Source organism: Acinonyx jubatus, chromosome B1 (assembly GCF_027475565.1).
Source record: "Acinonyx jubatus isolate Ajub_Pintada_27869175 chromosome B1, VMU_Ajub_asm_v1.0, whole genome shotgun sequence".
NCBI classification, from domain to species: Eukaryota; Metazoa; Chordata; class Mammalia; order Carnivora; family Felidae; genus Acinonyx; species Acinonyx jubatus.
In genome coordinates, this window is record NC_069382.1 from 57555588 (window position 1) to 57572605 (window position 17018).

The window sequence follows — 17018 nt, forward strand, 5'->3', positions numbered from 1 at the left end:
TTGTAAGTGGGGTGTTGAAGTCCCCTACTATTATGGTGTTATCAATAAGTTTCTTTATGTTAGTGATTAAATGATTTATATATTTGGGTGCTCTCATGTTTGGAGCATAACTGTTTATAATTATTAGATCTTCTTGGTGAATAGACCCCTTAATTATGATATACGGCCCTTCTTCATCTCTTGTTATAGTGTTTATTTTAAAATCTATATTGTCTGATATAAGTATGGCTACTCTGGCTTTCTCTTGACGTCCATTAACATGATGGATGGTTCTCCATCCCCTTACTTTTAATCTGAAGGTGTCTTTAAGTTTAAAATGGGTTTCTTGTAAACAGCATTTAGATGGATCTTGTTTTCTTATCCATTTCTATTACTCTGTGTCTTTTGATTGGAGTGGTTAGTCCATTGATGTTTTGAGTGAGTATTGAAAAATATAAATTTATTGCCATTATATTGCCTGTAGAGTTGGAGTTTCTGTTGTTGTTCTCTGGTCCTTTCTCGTCTTTGTCGCTTTTGGTCTATTTTTTTTGTTTTTTAATCTTTTCTTCCCTCAGAGAGTCCCCCTTAAAATTTCTTGCAGGGCTGGTTTAGTGGTCATGAACTCCTTTAGTTTTTGTGTGTCTGGGAAACTTTTTATCTCTCCTATTTTGAATGACAGTCTTGCTGGATAAAGAATTCTTTATTGCATATGTTTCCAATTCAGCACACTGAATATATCCTGCCACTCCTTTCTGGCCTGCCAAGTTTCTATGGATAGGTCTGCTGCAAACCTGATCTGTCTTCCCTTGTAGGTTAAGGACTTTTTTTTTTCCCTTGCTGCTTTCATGAATCTTTCCTTGCCTGAGTATTTGGTGAATTTGACTATGATACGCCTTGTTGATGGTTGGTTTTTGTTGAATCTATTGGGAATCCTCTGTGCTTCTTGGATTTTGATGTCTGTGTCTTTTCCCAGGTTAGGAAAATTTTCTGCTCTGATTTGCTCACATAAGGTTTGAGACCCCTATGATTCTGTTGTTAATTCCTTTTTAGTGAGTCACTAAGTTATCTAATTCTTATATCCTGCTCTTTTGCGTTAGTCTCCCTCTTTTTTTCTGCTTCATTATTCTCCATAAGTTTGTCCTTTATATTGCTGATTTGCTGCTCTGCTTCATCCGTTATTGCCGCCACTGCATACATTCGAGAACAGCTCAGTTATAGCATTTTTGCTTTCATCCCGACTAGCTTTTACTTCTTTTACCTCCACAGAAAGGGATTCTAATCTATTTTCAACCCCAGCTAGTATTCTTACAATTGTGATTCTAAATTCTTGTTCAGATTCTAAATTCTAAATTCTATCTTGCTTGTATCTGTGTTGACTAAGTACCTGGCTGTTATTTCTTCCTGTTCTTTCTTTTGGGGTGAATTCCTTTGTTTTGTCGTTTTGAAGGAAGAAAAGGAATTAATAAAGTAAAAAAAATAAAAATTAAAAAATTAAAAACAACACACAAAAAATCAAATAAAGGATGCCAGATCCTAGGTGTGTTTTGGTCTGGTTGTTGAAAGAAGCTTGATAGAATAGAGAAAAAAGGGAATGAAAAGAAAAAAAAGGAGAAAAAAGGAAAACATTAGAAAATTTGAGAAAATGAATACAGTAAAATAGAATAAAAGGAGATGATGACAATAAAATAGTTTTAAAAATTTACAAAAAAGTGAAAAATACCACAGAAAATATTTAAAGAACAATCTTTTTATGTAAAAATGGAAAAAAGAATTAATTTTTTTTCTGTCTTTATTCAAGAATAAAGAAAGAAAAAGGAAACAAAAATTGAATAGATGGACCGGTGAACAGAATGAGATACAATTGAAATTACATACAGTTTCCCCTAGGAGTCAAACTGTGAAGCACTTTACAGTCCATAAACTAAGCAGGTGGAGAGACTTATGGTGTTCTTCAAGACTTGTGGTTGGCCCAGATCGGGGTGTGGGGAGGCTTAGTTTAATGGCTCCATTCTCCACTAGATGGCACTGCTTAGCTTACTGGGGTGGATTGTTGTGGCGCATGTAGGTGTGTATGTTCATGTGTGGGAGGATTGAAAATGGTGTCACCCAGGTACCCAGTCTCTAGTTTCAGAAGTCTGTGCTGCCCTCAACCAGCACCCCTCCTTTGTCTCTGGCTTCTGTCCACTCCCCATTTCTACACTGTCCGTGACCAAACCATCAGGCTGCCAGGTGGCACCTCCCTCCTGAGTTTTATCTCAGATGGGGCTGTGTTTACCAACACTTTACTTCTGAGGGACTGCGGCCTTGACCTGCTCAGACCCTCTGGGGGTGGGTCTTGCCCAGCAATGGCCGGATGCCAGCTGCACCAAGGAACATTCATGCAACTGTGCTACTGCCAATATTCAGAGACTGAAGCCGGGCACTAGCCTGCTCCAGAAAAAGTTCCTGTGATCATGTGGCAGCAGCATTTCAGGGATTATGGCAAATCACAACACACATCTGGTGCCAGGCTTCACCCCCAACGTCCTTGTTCCAAAATCAGTGAATGTGGCTGATCTCTGGGGTCTGTTGGGACTCTTTCCTGTCGGATGTCCACACAGCCTCTACCAAATGTTGTTTCATCAGGGGAACCACCTCTCCCCATGTTACCTGAGGACCCCTGGGACTTCTCTCTTTGCTCCTGGGGATTCACCCTTCCTACCAGAGCACCGCCAGGTATCGAGCTGTGGTGTTTTAGACTCTGTGCTCCCCTGTTTAGAGAGTGTTAATGGAATTTAAACCCTCTCCTCTCTCCTTTCTCCTTTCTCCCTGTTTTGTTCAGTCCCTTGCAGCTGTTTCCACTCTTCCTCTTTCTCTCCAACTGCTTTTGTTGGGGGGATGCTTTTCCCATACTCTTCCCCCCGTCTCTGTCCTCTCTCCACAAGCAAAGACAGCTCCCTGCCTTCCACAGCTTCTCTCTCCCCCAGTTGACCTCTCCATGCTGCATACCTGCTGAGTTCTGTGGTTCAAGTTGTGCAGCTTGTTGTGTTAATCCTCAATCAATTTTCTAGGTGTGCAGGATAGTTTAGTGTTGGTCTGGCTGCATTTCAGGGAAGAGAGATGCAAAAAAAACCTTCCATTTTGTTCCACCATCTTGGCCCCCTTCTCTAATTCATTATTCTTAATCTACTCAATCTACCAGGGGTTATGTAAAGAGTACATTTCTGAATTTGATGATGTGACACTAGATTAATAAGAGTTAGCTACCTACACATACCTGACAGTCATAATAAAAGGCTCTTAACCAGCTATGGAGATTATCTAATCCTATAAAATTCCAGTGATGGGAATCAGAAAGTGTTTAAACCTATTAGAAGACAGAAAGTGCATTATTTCCTGTATTTTTCAGAGCATAACTTAGTTATGGTCTTGAAGAAAGGCTGTAGGAAGTTTGTGTGCCTTAGTAGCCAAAATTTGAGTAGAGGCACAGCCAGTCCACTTGCTCATCTTTCTGACTCACCTCCAAAATTAACTGCAGTTGATACTATGCTATGAGTTCTCTGATTATTGGAGCTGGGTTTTATTCATTTTTCTATCTCTCAAAATATACAACAGGCATAATATGTAAAAGGCACTGTATATATTAGGTACAGAATAACAGGCACAACGTATATTAGATGTTCAATAAACGGTTGTTACTTGTAGTTTTTATTTGTAGCCTAAGATTAACATGTTTACATTCTTTAATAATTGTCAGAGAAAGATACAGTAATGTAACCTATCCATTTTACTTTTTAATATTCAAGGAATTCAGACATTGCTTTTTGTCTTTGAAAGCTCACACAAACTTTTTATTCCTTTCATTTTTGAAATTGCTGCTATGCTGCTTTAATTTTACTTCAATATTGTTGAAAGAAGGTTTTTAGGTATATTTGATACAGAATTCTGAAAAAAGCTTAACTACTGGAAAATATTGAGATTCTTCTATAATGAAGTATAATCTAAAATAATTTTATATGTAGAATAAATAAATATAAGAGAAACCTTGGTAAGATTTGGAGTAGTAGAATAGATTTTACTTTTATTTAAAATAGTAAAGAACGGGGCACCTGGGTGGCTTATTCAGTTGGCTGCTCCTGGTTTCTGCTCAGGTCATGATTTCACAGTTTTGTGAGTTCGAGTCCCACATTGGACTCTGTGTTGGCAGCACGGAGCCTCTTTGGGATTCTCTCTTCCCTGCCTCTCTGCCCCTCCCCAACTTGCACTCTCTCTCAAATGATCTTAAAAAACAATTTTAAAATAAGTAGTAAAGAAAGGGGCACCTGGGTTGCTCCGTTGGTTTAGTATCCCACTCTTGATTTCCGCTCAGGTCATGATCTTACAGTTGTGAGATGGAGCCCCGTGTCAGGCTCTGTGTGGGCATGGAGTCTACTTAAGATTCTCTTTGCCTCTCTCTCTGCCCCTTACTTATTCGCAGTCACGTGTGCATGTATTCTCTCTCTCCAAAACAAATAAAAGAATAGTAAAGAACGTGATTTAGGTAGTGAATACTAATATATATGTAGCTATTTCTTCATTAAGAAGGTTTTATTTCACATCAGTCTTCATATTCTGCAACAAAGAAAACATTTTGAATAAGTCTAATTTTTAACTTTTTGAAATATTTAATGTTCAGAATTTCTGATTTTGCTATTTGTCCGAATTACTTAGGCAAAAAGGGCAACTAGCTGTGGAAAGAGCTAAACAAGTGGAAGAGTTCCTACAGCGAAAACGGGAAGCACGGCAAAATAAAGCTCGAGCCGAAGGGCATATGGTATGATTTTTCTTTTTTTTTGAGATTTTGAGCATATTAATATTCAGAGTGAAGTTCTGGAACAAGGTAGGTATAAATGAATTATATTTCTTTACAAACATTTAAACATTTACTGAATAAAAAGTTGTGACATATCTTAACTTCTCTTCTGCCTTATCTTTTATACCAAGGTGAAATTCTGTTGATGGTTTGCTTAATTAGGAGTAAGTTTACAGCTCTATCTTTGCTTTAAAAAGGGTAGAAGTAGACATAGCAACCCAGATATTTATATTAAAACAAATGAGTTTTTACATTGTTGCCTTTGTTTTTTCATACATGCTTTTGGTTTTAAATACTTTTAGGTAGCAAAGAATTGTAGAAGAAAAATGGGAAACCTTCAGATAAATATAACTACATATCTTTTCAAAAGCAAATTAGAAGCAAAAGTATATTAAAACCTCCAATTATTCCAGCTAATTAAATTAAGTCACATATCCAAGAAGATATTAATGGTTTTTAGGTAATCATTTTAGTACTTCAAACTTAATAGTTTTGACTTGTAGAGGTATACAAATGCCTTTTGACCTTTTGTCCACAGAATAACTGATTGTTTCTATCAGCTCACCACACCATGAGGCATCCTGCTAACCTAGGAAATAAGTCAGTGATATGGTAGTATATTTTGATTAGATTTATAACTTAGAGTAGATCCTAACTGGTATCAATGTGAGTTAATTAATGTAGTTATTTCAAATTTTAGCAGTTTTTTTCTTTGCAATGTCATTGAAAGATACTTAGATGTTTTAATGGTTACCCTTTATATTTTTAACACATGCATTTGTTTTTTGATTTTGGAATTAATTTGTGCTTGTATCCCTCCTGTAGATAGTAGAAGAGAACCTCCTGTGTTTTCTCTTACCCCATATCTCCAAAGTTAATAGCATCTGGAATTTTAGTTACAGATTTTAATTTGAAATATTTTAAAACAATTATTAGACTTATCAAGATTTATATATTTCTTTCCTCATCACTGTTCCTTATATTCTATTCTGCTCTCACTTTGTTTGTCTTTATGGTAGAATATTCTCTGGCAATTCTCTTGGACAGAAACTTCCCAAGATTTGTTGGGAAATGTCTTTATTTTGTCCTTTTGCTTGAATAATTTGTAGTGGTGGTTATTTGGTTAATTTGGTTACCATTTGTATGTCTGAAAAAAATATTTTGCCTTCATTTTTGAGAAATATTTTTGGTGAGTATAATATAGGTTGAAAATTTTTTCTTTCAGTACTTTAAAGATGATTCTCCAGTTATCTTCTGGCATGCCTGTTTCTGACAAGAAGTTTGCTGTCATTCTTATCTTTTTCCTGTATATGTAATGTATCTTTTTTCTCCACTGACTTTTAACATTTTATCACTGGAAGCAATTTTTTTTAATGTTTATTTTTTTATTTTTGAGAGACACAGCATGAGTGGGGAAAGGGCAGAAGGAGAGGGACAGAGGATGTGAAGTGGGCTCTGTGCTCAGAGCAGAGAGCCCAATGCGGGACTCGAATTCAATGAACTACAAGATCATGACCTGAGCTAAAGTAGGACCCTTAACTGACTGAGCCACCCAGGCATCCCCACTAGAAGCACTTTGATTACAATATAGTTTGGTGTAGTTTTCTTCATGTTTATTTTGTTGGGATTCTTTGAGCTTCTTGGATCTGCGAATTTATAATTTTCATCAAATTTGGAAAAATTTTATGTATTATTTATTCAAAACTTTTTTTCTGTTCCCTCTCTTTGATTCCAGGATTCTCATTACCCATCCACTAGACTGTGTGATGTTCTCTCCACATCCCTCTGTTCATTTTTTTTCACTCTTTTTTCTACTTTTCATTTTGGATAGTTTTTATTTCTATACCTTCAGCCTTCAGGTTCATTAATATTTTCTTCTGCTTTGTCTAATCTATTAATCCCATCCAGACATTGTATTTTTTTCATCTCAGAAATGTTTCTCATCTTGTATTTTTTAATTTACAGTTTATTTGGGTCATTTCTATACTTTCTGCATCTCTCCCTATAGTATTTATGCTTTTCCTCTACATTCTTAAATTTGAACATAGTTAGAGGCGCCTGGGTGACTCAGTTGGTTGAGTGTCCAAGTTTGGCTCAAGTCATGATCTCGAGGTTCATGAGTTCATGAACCTGTTCACGACGGTTCACGAGTTCACGACAGCTTGGAGCCTGGAGCCTGCTTTGGATTCTGCATCTCCCTCTCTCTCTGTCCCTTCCCCTCTTGTGCTCTCTCTCTCAAAATAAACATTAAAAATAAAAATTTGAACATAGTTATAATAGATGTTTTAATGACCTTTTGTAATAATTCTGTTATTTTTGTCATTATTGATTGATTTTTATCCTCATTGGAATCTTCTTTTCCTGCTTTTTCATACACCTGGTAATTTGTGATTGGATGCCCAGCATTGTGTATTTTATCTTCTACTTCTTTGTATTTAAATATGTTGGGGCTTTATTCTAGGATGCAGTTAAGCTACTTAGAAACGATTTGAATCTTTCAAGGCTTGCTTTTAAAATCTGCTAGGCAGGTCCAGAACATCCTTAAGTCTAGAACTAATTTGGCCCCATTTTTTCAAATACTGCTTCTTCTCCTTTTTCTAAGAGAACTCATATTAGATGGTTAGCTTGGAACTTTCATCAAAGGTCCCTTTTTCTGTGTTTCTTTTTTATCCTTTTTTATCCCTTTCTCTCTTATTATTGTGTTTTAGAAGTATTCCTAGGCTTAAATTTCAGCTCACTAACATATTCTTTTGTTTTGTCTGCTCTGCTGTTCAGCCCATCTAATGAATTTCTTTTCATTTCGAAACTTATGTTTTCATGTCCATGAATTCTAATTTGTTTTCCCCTAAATCTCGTTAATTATATTCTCATTTTTCTGATAATACTATAGTCATTGATTAGTCTTTTTTTTTTTTTTTTTTTTTTTTTTTAGTGTGCTATTGGCCTTCTTACCTTGGTTTCTTCTGTTTTTAACTTCTCTATTTCACAGTGTCAGCATTCATCAGATGTTTCGTGTTCACGACACTGTGTTCATATTTGGGAGTATCTTTTATTGCTCCTTACCTTTGAGTGGCCCCCTGGTGAGATGGGAGAGTGCTACTGTCTTCTGTGCAGTTTTCAGTGAGAGTAGAGAATGGATGGGACATATTGATATTCTGCAGACAAATACCTTGACAGTTTATTTTCTGGGCTTAGGAGACTCTCATTCTTCTTCGTTATAACCAGCCACCCAGAGGATTGGCCTGACCTTTACCTCTAAGCCCTCTCTGATCACTCCTATCTGAAGGTAACTAACTGTGCTTTCTGGCTTTTGGAGATGAATAATACGATGGAAGTAATACTCTTACTGTAACCGCTGTCTTTTCCTAGACCTTTTCATATTCTTAGCTTCCAGAAACTCTTAGGGCATGCTTCATGTTGCTCACACCTTCTGTGGTAGTATTCTTTCTGACATGCTTTTGCTAATGAAGTTTCTCACTTAAAACTGATTTTCTGGACTTTTCTTTATCTCTGGATTCCTTCTGTTCTTGGGACTACTAAGAGTTTTGCTGGTTTTTGAGCACTGATGTCTGTTCACTTAAAACAACAACTTTATTGTAGGATTTTGCAAGAAGGGAAGCTATAGAGTCATTCTGCCATCTTGCAATCAGAATTTAGTATTTTTGTTTTAATTTTTAAAAAACTTAAAAAAAACTTAGAGATCAGCAGTGCATTTTGACAGGGATTTTTATATGATCTTTCAAGATTCACTTTGTTACTCTATATAGAATTTCTTCATTCCCTTGATGGCTAAATGTATACATAAAACTTTACCTTAGAAAGATGCAGATAAGAGTAAAAAAATTTTTTTAGTTGGGTGTGTACATTATATATTAAGTTTTTTTTCTATCTGCTAATTTAACAACAAGGCAGTTTGTTAAATACTTTGGAGGTAGTAGGTTAATTAATTAAACGTTGCTTAATTAAAGCTTCATCAGACATAGTTTGTCTCTAGAGTAATTTATAATCTTAATATTGAATAAGAATACATATACTAGTAATGTGAGGCAGTGAGTAGAAGTGAGAGCTGAAATTAACTGTGGGGAGTCTTCATAAATGTTAAGTTTGAAATTGGAACTTTTTTATGATGAGATAGAGATACTATTTAAAATTGGTCTCTCTGTGTTAGTTTTCTGTTGCTGTGTAAGAAATTATCATAAACTTAGTGGCTTAAAGCAACACAGATTTATTACAGTTTCTGTGGGTAAAAAATCTGGCATGTTTTAACTGGATCCTCTGCTTATGGTCTCATAAAGCTAAAATCATGGTGTCAGCCAGTTGTGTCCTCATCTGAGGCTCAAGTAGGGTAAGACCTTCTTCACTGCTTAGAGTGTTGGTAGAATTCACTTTCTTGCTGCTATAGGACTGAGATCTTCATTGTTTGACTAGCTTTTAACAAGGGATCAATAATTCTAAGAGACCACTGTCAGGTCTTTGCCATGTGGCCCCCTTCATCTCAGCAACAGATGACTTCTTGTGCATCAAACCCCTCTCATGTTTCAAATTCCTGACTGCCACTTCTGCAGCCAGCTTGAGAAAATTCTGATTTTAAAGAGCTCATGTGATATCACCTCACACCTGTCAAGAAAAATGCCTAGTATCAAAAAGATATGAAATTGCAAGTGTTGGTGAGGATGTGGAGGAAAGGGGCCCCTTGTGCATTGTTGTAATGTGAATTGGTGCAGCCACTGTGGAAAATAGTATGGAAGTTCCTCATAAAATTAAAAATAGAAATACCAGCTGGCTTAGCAATTCCATTTCTAGTTATTTACCCAAAATAAACAAAAAGAGTAATTCAAGAAGATATATGCCCCTATGTTCATTGCAGCATTATTTACAATACCCAAGATACTGAAGCAACCTAAGTGTCCATTGATATAGTGTACACACACACACACACACACACACACACACACACACACATTACTCAGCCATGAAAAAGGATGAATCTTCCCATATGGGACAACATGGGTGAACCTAGAAGATGTTATGCTAAGTGAAATAAGTCAGAGAACGACAATATACTGTGTGATTTCACTTATGAACTCTAAAAAACAAAATACATGAACAAACAAAACAAAATAGAAACAGACTCATAAATACAGAAAACAAATTTGTGATTGCCGGAGGGGCAAAGAGTGAGAGAATGGGCAAAATAGGTGAAGGGGATTAAGTGGTATAGACTTAAAGAAGTGATGGGGATGTAAAGTATAGCATAGGGAATATAGTCAGTTATGTTGTAATAAGTTGTATAGTGACAGATGATAACTAGACTTACTGTGGGATCATTTTGTAATGTACATAAATGCTGAATCACTCTGTATACACATGAAACTAATATAATATTGTGTGTCAACTATAGTTGAATTTTAAAGAAATAAATAGCTCACGAGTATCTCCTGTCAGTGAATAAATATGTAAACAAATAAATAAATAAATGGCTCATGTGATTTGGTCAGGCTCACTGCATAATGTCATAATGTCATTTATTTATTTATTCATTTATTTATAACGTTTATTCATTTTTGAGAGACAAAGCATGAGTGAGGGACAGGCAGAGAGAGGAGGAGACACAAAATCTGAAGTAGGCTCCTGACTCTGAGCTGTCAGTACAGAGCCCAGTGAAGGGCTCGAACTCACTGACTGTGAGGTCATGACCTGAGCTTAACCGACTGAGCCACCCAGGCGCCCCACTTTAAAAAAAAAAATTTTTTTTAATGTAATGTCTCCATTTTAGTGTCAGTCATCTCATTTAACATAACCCAATCATGGAGATAAAACCCATCCTATATAAAGTCCTGGGGATTATGTAGCATTTGTGAGTCTGGTGGAGCAGCAAGGAATTAATAAGAAACCTTGGAGCTTCTCTCTCTTTCTTTCCCTCCCTCCCTCCCTCCCTGCCTTCCTTCCTGAAAAATAATAAAAGCTTAATTAAAAAAACAAAGAAAAGAAAAACTTTAGAGCTTTTAAAATTCTGCCTACCATACTCTTCTTTGCCTGTTATTTTAGAGATTACATCTTGGGACAGTAGACTAGGCTAGGTGAAGGAAGCTCCTTTTAAATGCTGTCTTTATCAACATGCTTGATAGAACTTTATACTCAGGTCTTCAATTAAAGAACTTTTTAAAAATAGGTTTTATTAAGATATAATTTAAATACAATGAAATTCACCACTGTTGAATGTATATCACAGTGAGTATTGAGAAATGCATATAGTCATATTACTACTGCCACAATCATGGTATAGCACTATTCCAGCATGACTTAAGTTTTAACATCTCACCATAAGAAAAACAAAATTTGTAACTGTGTAAGATGATTCACGTTAACTAAACTTACTGTAATAATTATTTTTCATATGTATGTATGTATATATATCGAGTCATTATGTTGTACACCTTAAATTAGTACAATATTAATTGGCACTTATATCTCAATAAAACTTGGGGGAGGGTTTTTTTGTGTCCCTTTGCAGTCAGTCTACCAGAAGCTATAGGAAACCACTGATGTACCTCCTGTCACTATACTTTTGTCTTTTTAAAAATTTTATGTAGGGGGCACTTGGCAAGCTCAGTGGCAAGAGTATGTCACTCTCAATCTCAGGGTCAGGAGTTCGAGCTCCACATTGGGTGTAGAGATTCTTAAATAAAAAGTTTTTAAAATAAAACTTGTATACAAAATTATCAGTTATATATGTTTTTTTTTTTTTGAGGCTGATGTGTATCAGTAATTTGTTCTTTTTTTATTCCATGTTGAGTCATATTCCATTGTGTGGATGTACCATAATTTGTTTATTTATACCTCAGTTGATGGACATTTCTGTAGTTTCCAAAAAAGATGCCTTTAAACTTGTTGGAATAATGTGAAAATTGAGTTCACAGACATATGCATACCTGTATAATTGACTGGCCTGTCCTTAGGGAGCCCTCCTTTCTGAGTTGACATATCCCTCCTTATTATGTGTTACTTAGCTAGTGACTATTTTACATTCAAGCTTCTGAACATTGCTGGAGGAAATTAAAGCTACAGTGATTAATGTCAGGTCAATTTTTGGTCTCTGGTTTCAGCCAAGCTGCTGAATCCTGCTAGCAATCCTTTTATATCTTCATGGTCAGCAGCCTCTCCCATTGTCCACAGTGGAAATTTTCCTTTATATATTTGTCCCTTATCTATCTTTCTATGAGGATAATCATTATTTCATAGAGAAAATTAGGCTTAAGAGTCCCACATTTCCTCATATTATCTGCCTCCAAACTTATACATTTATTTGTAATTGTACCAAATCTTTCTTTGTTTTCTCTAGTCTCAGGAAAGGATAGAATTTCCTCTGTTCAAAAGTCATCTTTCCCATTCCATCCTATTTGATAATTTTAATTCTAATAATTATTAATATCTCATTTATTGGGTACTTTATGTTAGGTGTGGTTCTACGTTCTTCTATTAACTCTAATCTCACAACAGTGCTCTGGGGTAGATCCTGTTACATTGCCAGTTTATATCCTATTGAGGCATAAAGAAAAATTAACTAGCTCAGGTTTTATAGCTACTAAATGATAGAATAAGTATTTAAATTTCTGTAGTCTGACTTTAGAGCTCACACTTTCATCTGTTTACTTAAGGACCTTCCTTATCTAACCATCAGTTATTTCAGACTCTCTTTTCTGAATGTTCCTTCTTTACTGGTAACCCTCCCTAGCCTACAAATATATTTGTGTTCCTCACATTTCTACGTAGTCATCATCCTGTCCTCCTCTTCCTCTTTATAGCCAGGCACTTCAAATTAATGAAGAACCTGTTGTCTCTTACTGCTTACCTACTATTCAATTTTCCATTCAAGTTCACAGTTTATTATGACAAAATCATCTTGAAACTTGACCATTCTGCGATGTTTGATCTCATGACTACTTCGGTATTTGCTCCTTGGCTTCTGTGATACCATATTCTCTTCATTTATCCGTTACTTCTCTGATTACTATTTCTAAATATCTTCTATAGGATTCTTCTCAATCTTTAAATGCTGGTATTCTCTGGGGTTCTCTCCTTGGTTATTTTCTTTCTGTAAATAATATCCTGGGGTGCTCCCACATATTATTTAATCAGGGGCTGATGATTTCAATATCTGTACCAGTTATTCAGACATCTCTCCTAACTTCTCTCTAGCTGCCTCTGGAATCATTTCCTCGGTGTTGCATCAGCATCCTGTTTTTAAGAACTTATTTTATTTTAAAAATTATCTTACAGTAAGATTAACTTTATTTTTCTTTTCCAGTAGTTTGAATTTTAACACATGTATAAATTCATGTAACTACCACCACAGTCAGAACATAGAACAACTCTTTCACCCCAGAAATTCTCTTGTGTTATTCTTAATATAGTCTGCACCCCCCATCTTGGCAGCCACTGATCTATTCTCCATTACTATAGTTTTGTCTTTTTAAGAATATCTTATTTTGTATGGATGTGTACACACTTATATAACAGCATATAGCCTTTGCAGTTGGCTTCATTTATTTTAATGATATTCATCCAAGTTTTTGCCTATATCTAGCTTTATCTTTTTTGTTGGGAAGTAATATTCCATCATATGGATGTGCTACATTTGTTTGTCTATTCACCCATTGAGCATTTGGGTCGTTTCTAGTTTTTGGTAATTATGAATATTTTTGTCATATTTTATTGGTTGGAAGCAAATCACAGATTCTCCCCACGCTCAGAGGGAGGGGATTACATAGGGGTGTCAACCTCATGAAGCAAGGTTTATGGAGGCTACCTTAGAGTCCATGTGCCACATTCTTGTTAATTATTTTTGCTCTGAAGTTTACTTTCTTTGATATTAGTATAACCATTCTAGTTTCTTTTGATTAGCGTTTGCATCGTACATCTAGTTTCATCTTTTTAAACTACCTGTAATGACTGATTTGGCAAGATTTTTGTAGTGAATCTGTAGTTGGTTTGTGAACTTTTTTAAGTCCATTCTAACAATTCCTATTTTTAATCAGTGTGTTTAATGTAATTGAATTATATTATTATGTTTAATGGCATTTAATATAATTATTGATATGTTTAGATTTATGCATGACTTTTTTTTGTAATTTTTAAAAATGTTTTATTGATTTTTGAGACAGAGAGCACAAGTGGGGAAGGGACAGAGGGAGGGGGACAGAAGATCCAAAGTAGGCTATATGCTGAGAAGAGCAAGCCCAGTGGGGGACTTGAATTCACGAACTGCGAGATCATCACCTGAGCCAAAGTCAGACATTCATCCGACTGAGCCAGCCAGGTGCCCCACACTTTATTAATTTTCTGTTTGTTCTCTCTTTTTGTTTCTCTTTCCAAATTCTTGCCAACTTTAGGTTATTTGAACACTTTTTATTACTTCATTTCAGTTAATCTCTTCTGATTTTGGTTGTATTTTTCATTTATCCTTTCAGTGGTTGCTAAAGGGAATTAAAAGCATACTTTACTTTTCATAATAAACAGCATTTTACTACTACTTGGAATGTAGAGATCCTTCCACCATAAAGGTCCCTTTACGCTTTTGCATTTTATGCTATAGTTGTCTTATCTGTTATATTTAGGTGCATTTACATCCCTACCAAGCAACGTTATAATATTTGCTTGCAACTTTAAATATATTTCAGAACTCAAGCAGACAGGAATACTTTGTTACATTTACACAAATATTTACTGTTTCTTTTGCTGTTCCTTCATTCGTAATGTTCCAGCTTTTCTTAAGTCATTTGTCTCTGGAAATTCCTTTAGCAGTTCTTTTAGATCAGTCCTGTTAGCTATAAATCCTCATTTCTATTTCATCTGTATTTGGAAGCAATATTTTCACTGGATGTAGTATTTTGGGTTGACATTTCATTTTTTTATCATTTAAAAAAATGTCACCTGTCTTCTTTTGGTCCTCCATAGTTTTTAATGACAAATCCTCACCTACTCAAATTATTTTCCTCCTGTAAGTAATGTCTTATTTTTCTCTGGATGCTTCAAAATTTTGTGGTTTTTTGTTTGTTTGTTTTTTGTTTTTGTTTTGTTTTGCTTTTGCTTGTCTTTAGTTTTAGCAGTGTAGTTAAGTTGTCTCTGGCATGGATTTCTTTAGGTTTATTCTGTTGTTAGTTTGCTTGGTTTCTTGGACTTGTAGATTCATGCCTTATGCCATTTTGGAGCCATTATTTCTTCAGATATTTTTTTTAGTACTGAATCTTTCTCTTCTCTGGTTCTCTGATCACATGAATGTTAGATCTTTGTTCTAGTGCCATGGTTTGTGAAGCTCTGCTCAATTTTTGCCAGTTTCTTTCTTTTTTTTTTTTTTTTTCTTTTTAGAGAGTGGGGAGCAGAGGGAGAAGGAGAGAGTGAATCCCAAGCAGGCTCTTTGCTCAGCAGAGAGCCCTATATGGGGCTTGATATCATGACTGTGAGATCATGACTTCAGCTGAAATCAAGACTTGGGCCCTCAACCAGCTGAGCTACCCAGGGGCCCCTCCAGTTTCTTTTCTTTTATTTAGATTGGATAATTTCTATTCCCTTGTCAGGTTTTCTTACTCTTGCCCCTTTCATCATCATTATGCTTATTTGATCCATCTACTGAATGTTTTATTTTGGTGATTGTATGTTTCATTTCTTGTGTTTCCATTTGATTTTCTTTATAACTTTTTTTTAATGTTTATTTTTGAGAGAGAGAGAGAGAGAGAGAAAGAGAGAGAGAAAATGAGCGGGGAAGGAGCAGAGAAAGAGGGAGACAAGGATCCGAAGTGGGCTCTGTGACAGCAGCAAGCCTGAAGTGGGACTTGAACCCATGAACTGTAAGATCATGACCTGAACCAAAGTCAGATGCTCAACCTACTGAGCCACCCAGGCACCCCTGGTTTCCTTTATTTCTTTATATCATTTTATTCTTCGCTAACACTTCCTATTTTAATCTTTTTTCACCACTGTTCATGATTACTTTTCAAGCACTTTTATAATAGTGTCTTTAAAGGTTTTGTCAGATAATTATATTAATATTATAATTATATTATGTAACATAGTGATATAATTATAATAATAATTAATGTTTAATGTCATTTAAATAATATGTTAATTGCATATTCCCAAGTAAATTGAAATTTTTTTTTGTGGTTCTTCATGCGCTGATTAATTTTGGACTATATCTGAACATTTGGGATGTCATAGTATTAGATTTTGAATTTTGTTTAAATCATACAGAGATTGTTGATTGCTTTTGTTTTAGCAGACAGTTGACCTATGAGGCCCAGGTACAAGTACCTACTTTTCTGCAGTTCTAGTTAGACTTTTTTTTCTCAGTGTCTTATAGTCCCTTCAGATGTGTCCTGCATGTATACTGCCCAGTGTGGTCTGTCTGAGATCTGCGTAGAGGTCTAGCTGTTAGCTCTATTTTCAAAGTCTTTGGTGTATAGAACAGGATTATATCCATACATACACAGGTTACCAGTGAGCCCAGGATTTTATAAACAACTTATGAGGTCATTTTCCTGAGTTCCACCCAATTTGCCATCAACTTGATGTTTTCCTTTCCCTGGGGCTCCACTTTTCAGTCTTCCTGGTATAACCTTCCTGTCTAGGCTCTACCTTTTTGGCACGTCAGTGTCTTAGGAGACAAAGGTTCCCCTCCCTTAGAGTTTTGCTTCTTGTAAGCTCCTTTTGCTGTCTCAGCTGCCACCACAGTGGTGAGTTTTCCTGAGAGCTACAGCACATGAGAAAGTTTAAAAAAGGAGAGATAAAGAAAAAAAAAAAGTGGGAGATTTCCTCCCTTCTCAAGTTTTCCAAAGAGTTCCCTCTGCAGTTCGTAAGCTAGACCTAGAAATTTTCTTCTCTACCTGTCAATACCAGAGTGCTTAATTCCAGGTTTTTGGCCAAGTTAGATTTAAGCCAGAAGAAAGATTGTTTTAAAAAAATGCTAACTTACCATGTGCTTGGTGGTACTTTGAGTTCTGGTGTTCTCTAATTTACCTCCTTCTATTTACTTTTCAGAGTCCTCAAATGTTGTGTCCAGATTTTATAGTTCTTTTCAGTGGGAGAAGAGGGGTAGCATGTGTTTATAACATCTTACCCAGAACTGGGCTTTCCATTCCTTCTTTCTTAACATTTTCAAAACTAAACTTGTTTAATTATCGTCACATGTACGTCCCTTTCTGTATTACCC

At 35.7% G+C, this 17018-nt stretch overlaps 1 protein-coding gene across 10 annotated transcripts in view; it reads left to right on the forward strand.

The window, feature by feature from the left end:
- The window catches only part of NEK1 (NIMA related kinase 1), a 221569-nt gene that overhangs the window by 89503 nt on the left and 115048 nt on the right, over positions 1-17018 (forward strand). For all 10 annotated transcript variants that reach the window (XR_008296043.1, XR_008296041.1, XM_053216724.1 and 7 more), the window contains one exon: positions 4669-4771. Coding sequence is in view for 8 of the 10 variants with exons in the window: in XM_053216724.1 (XP_053072699.1) it covers positions 4669-4771 (103 nt within the window). In the remaining 2 variants the exon portion in view is untranslated. The remainder of the gene's footprint in view (positions 1-4668; positions 4772-17018) is intronic.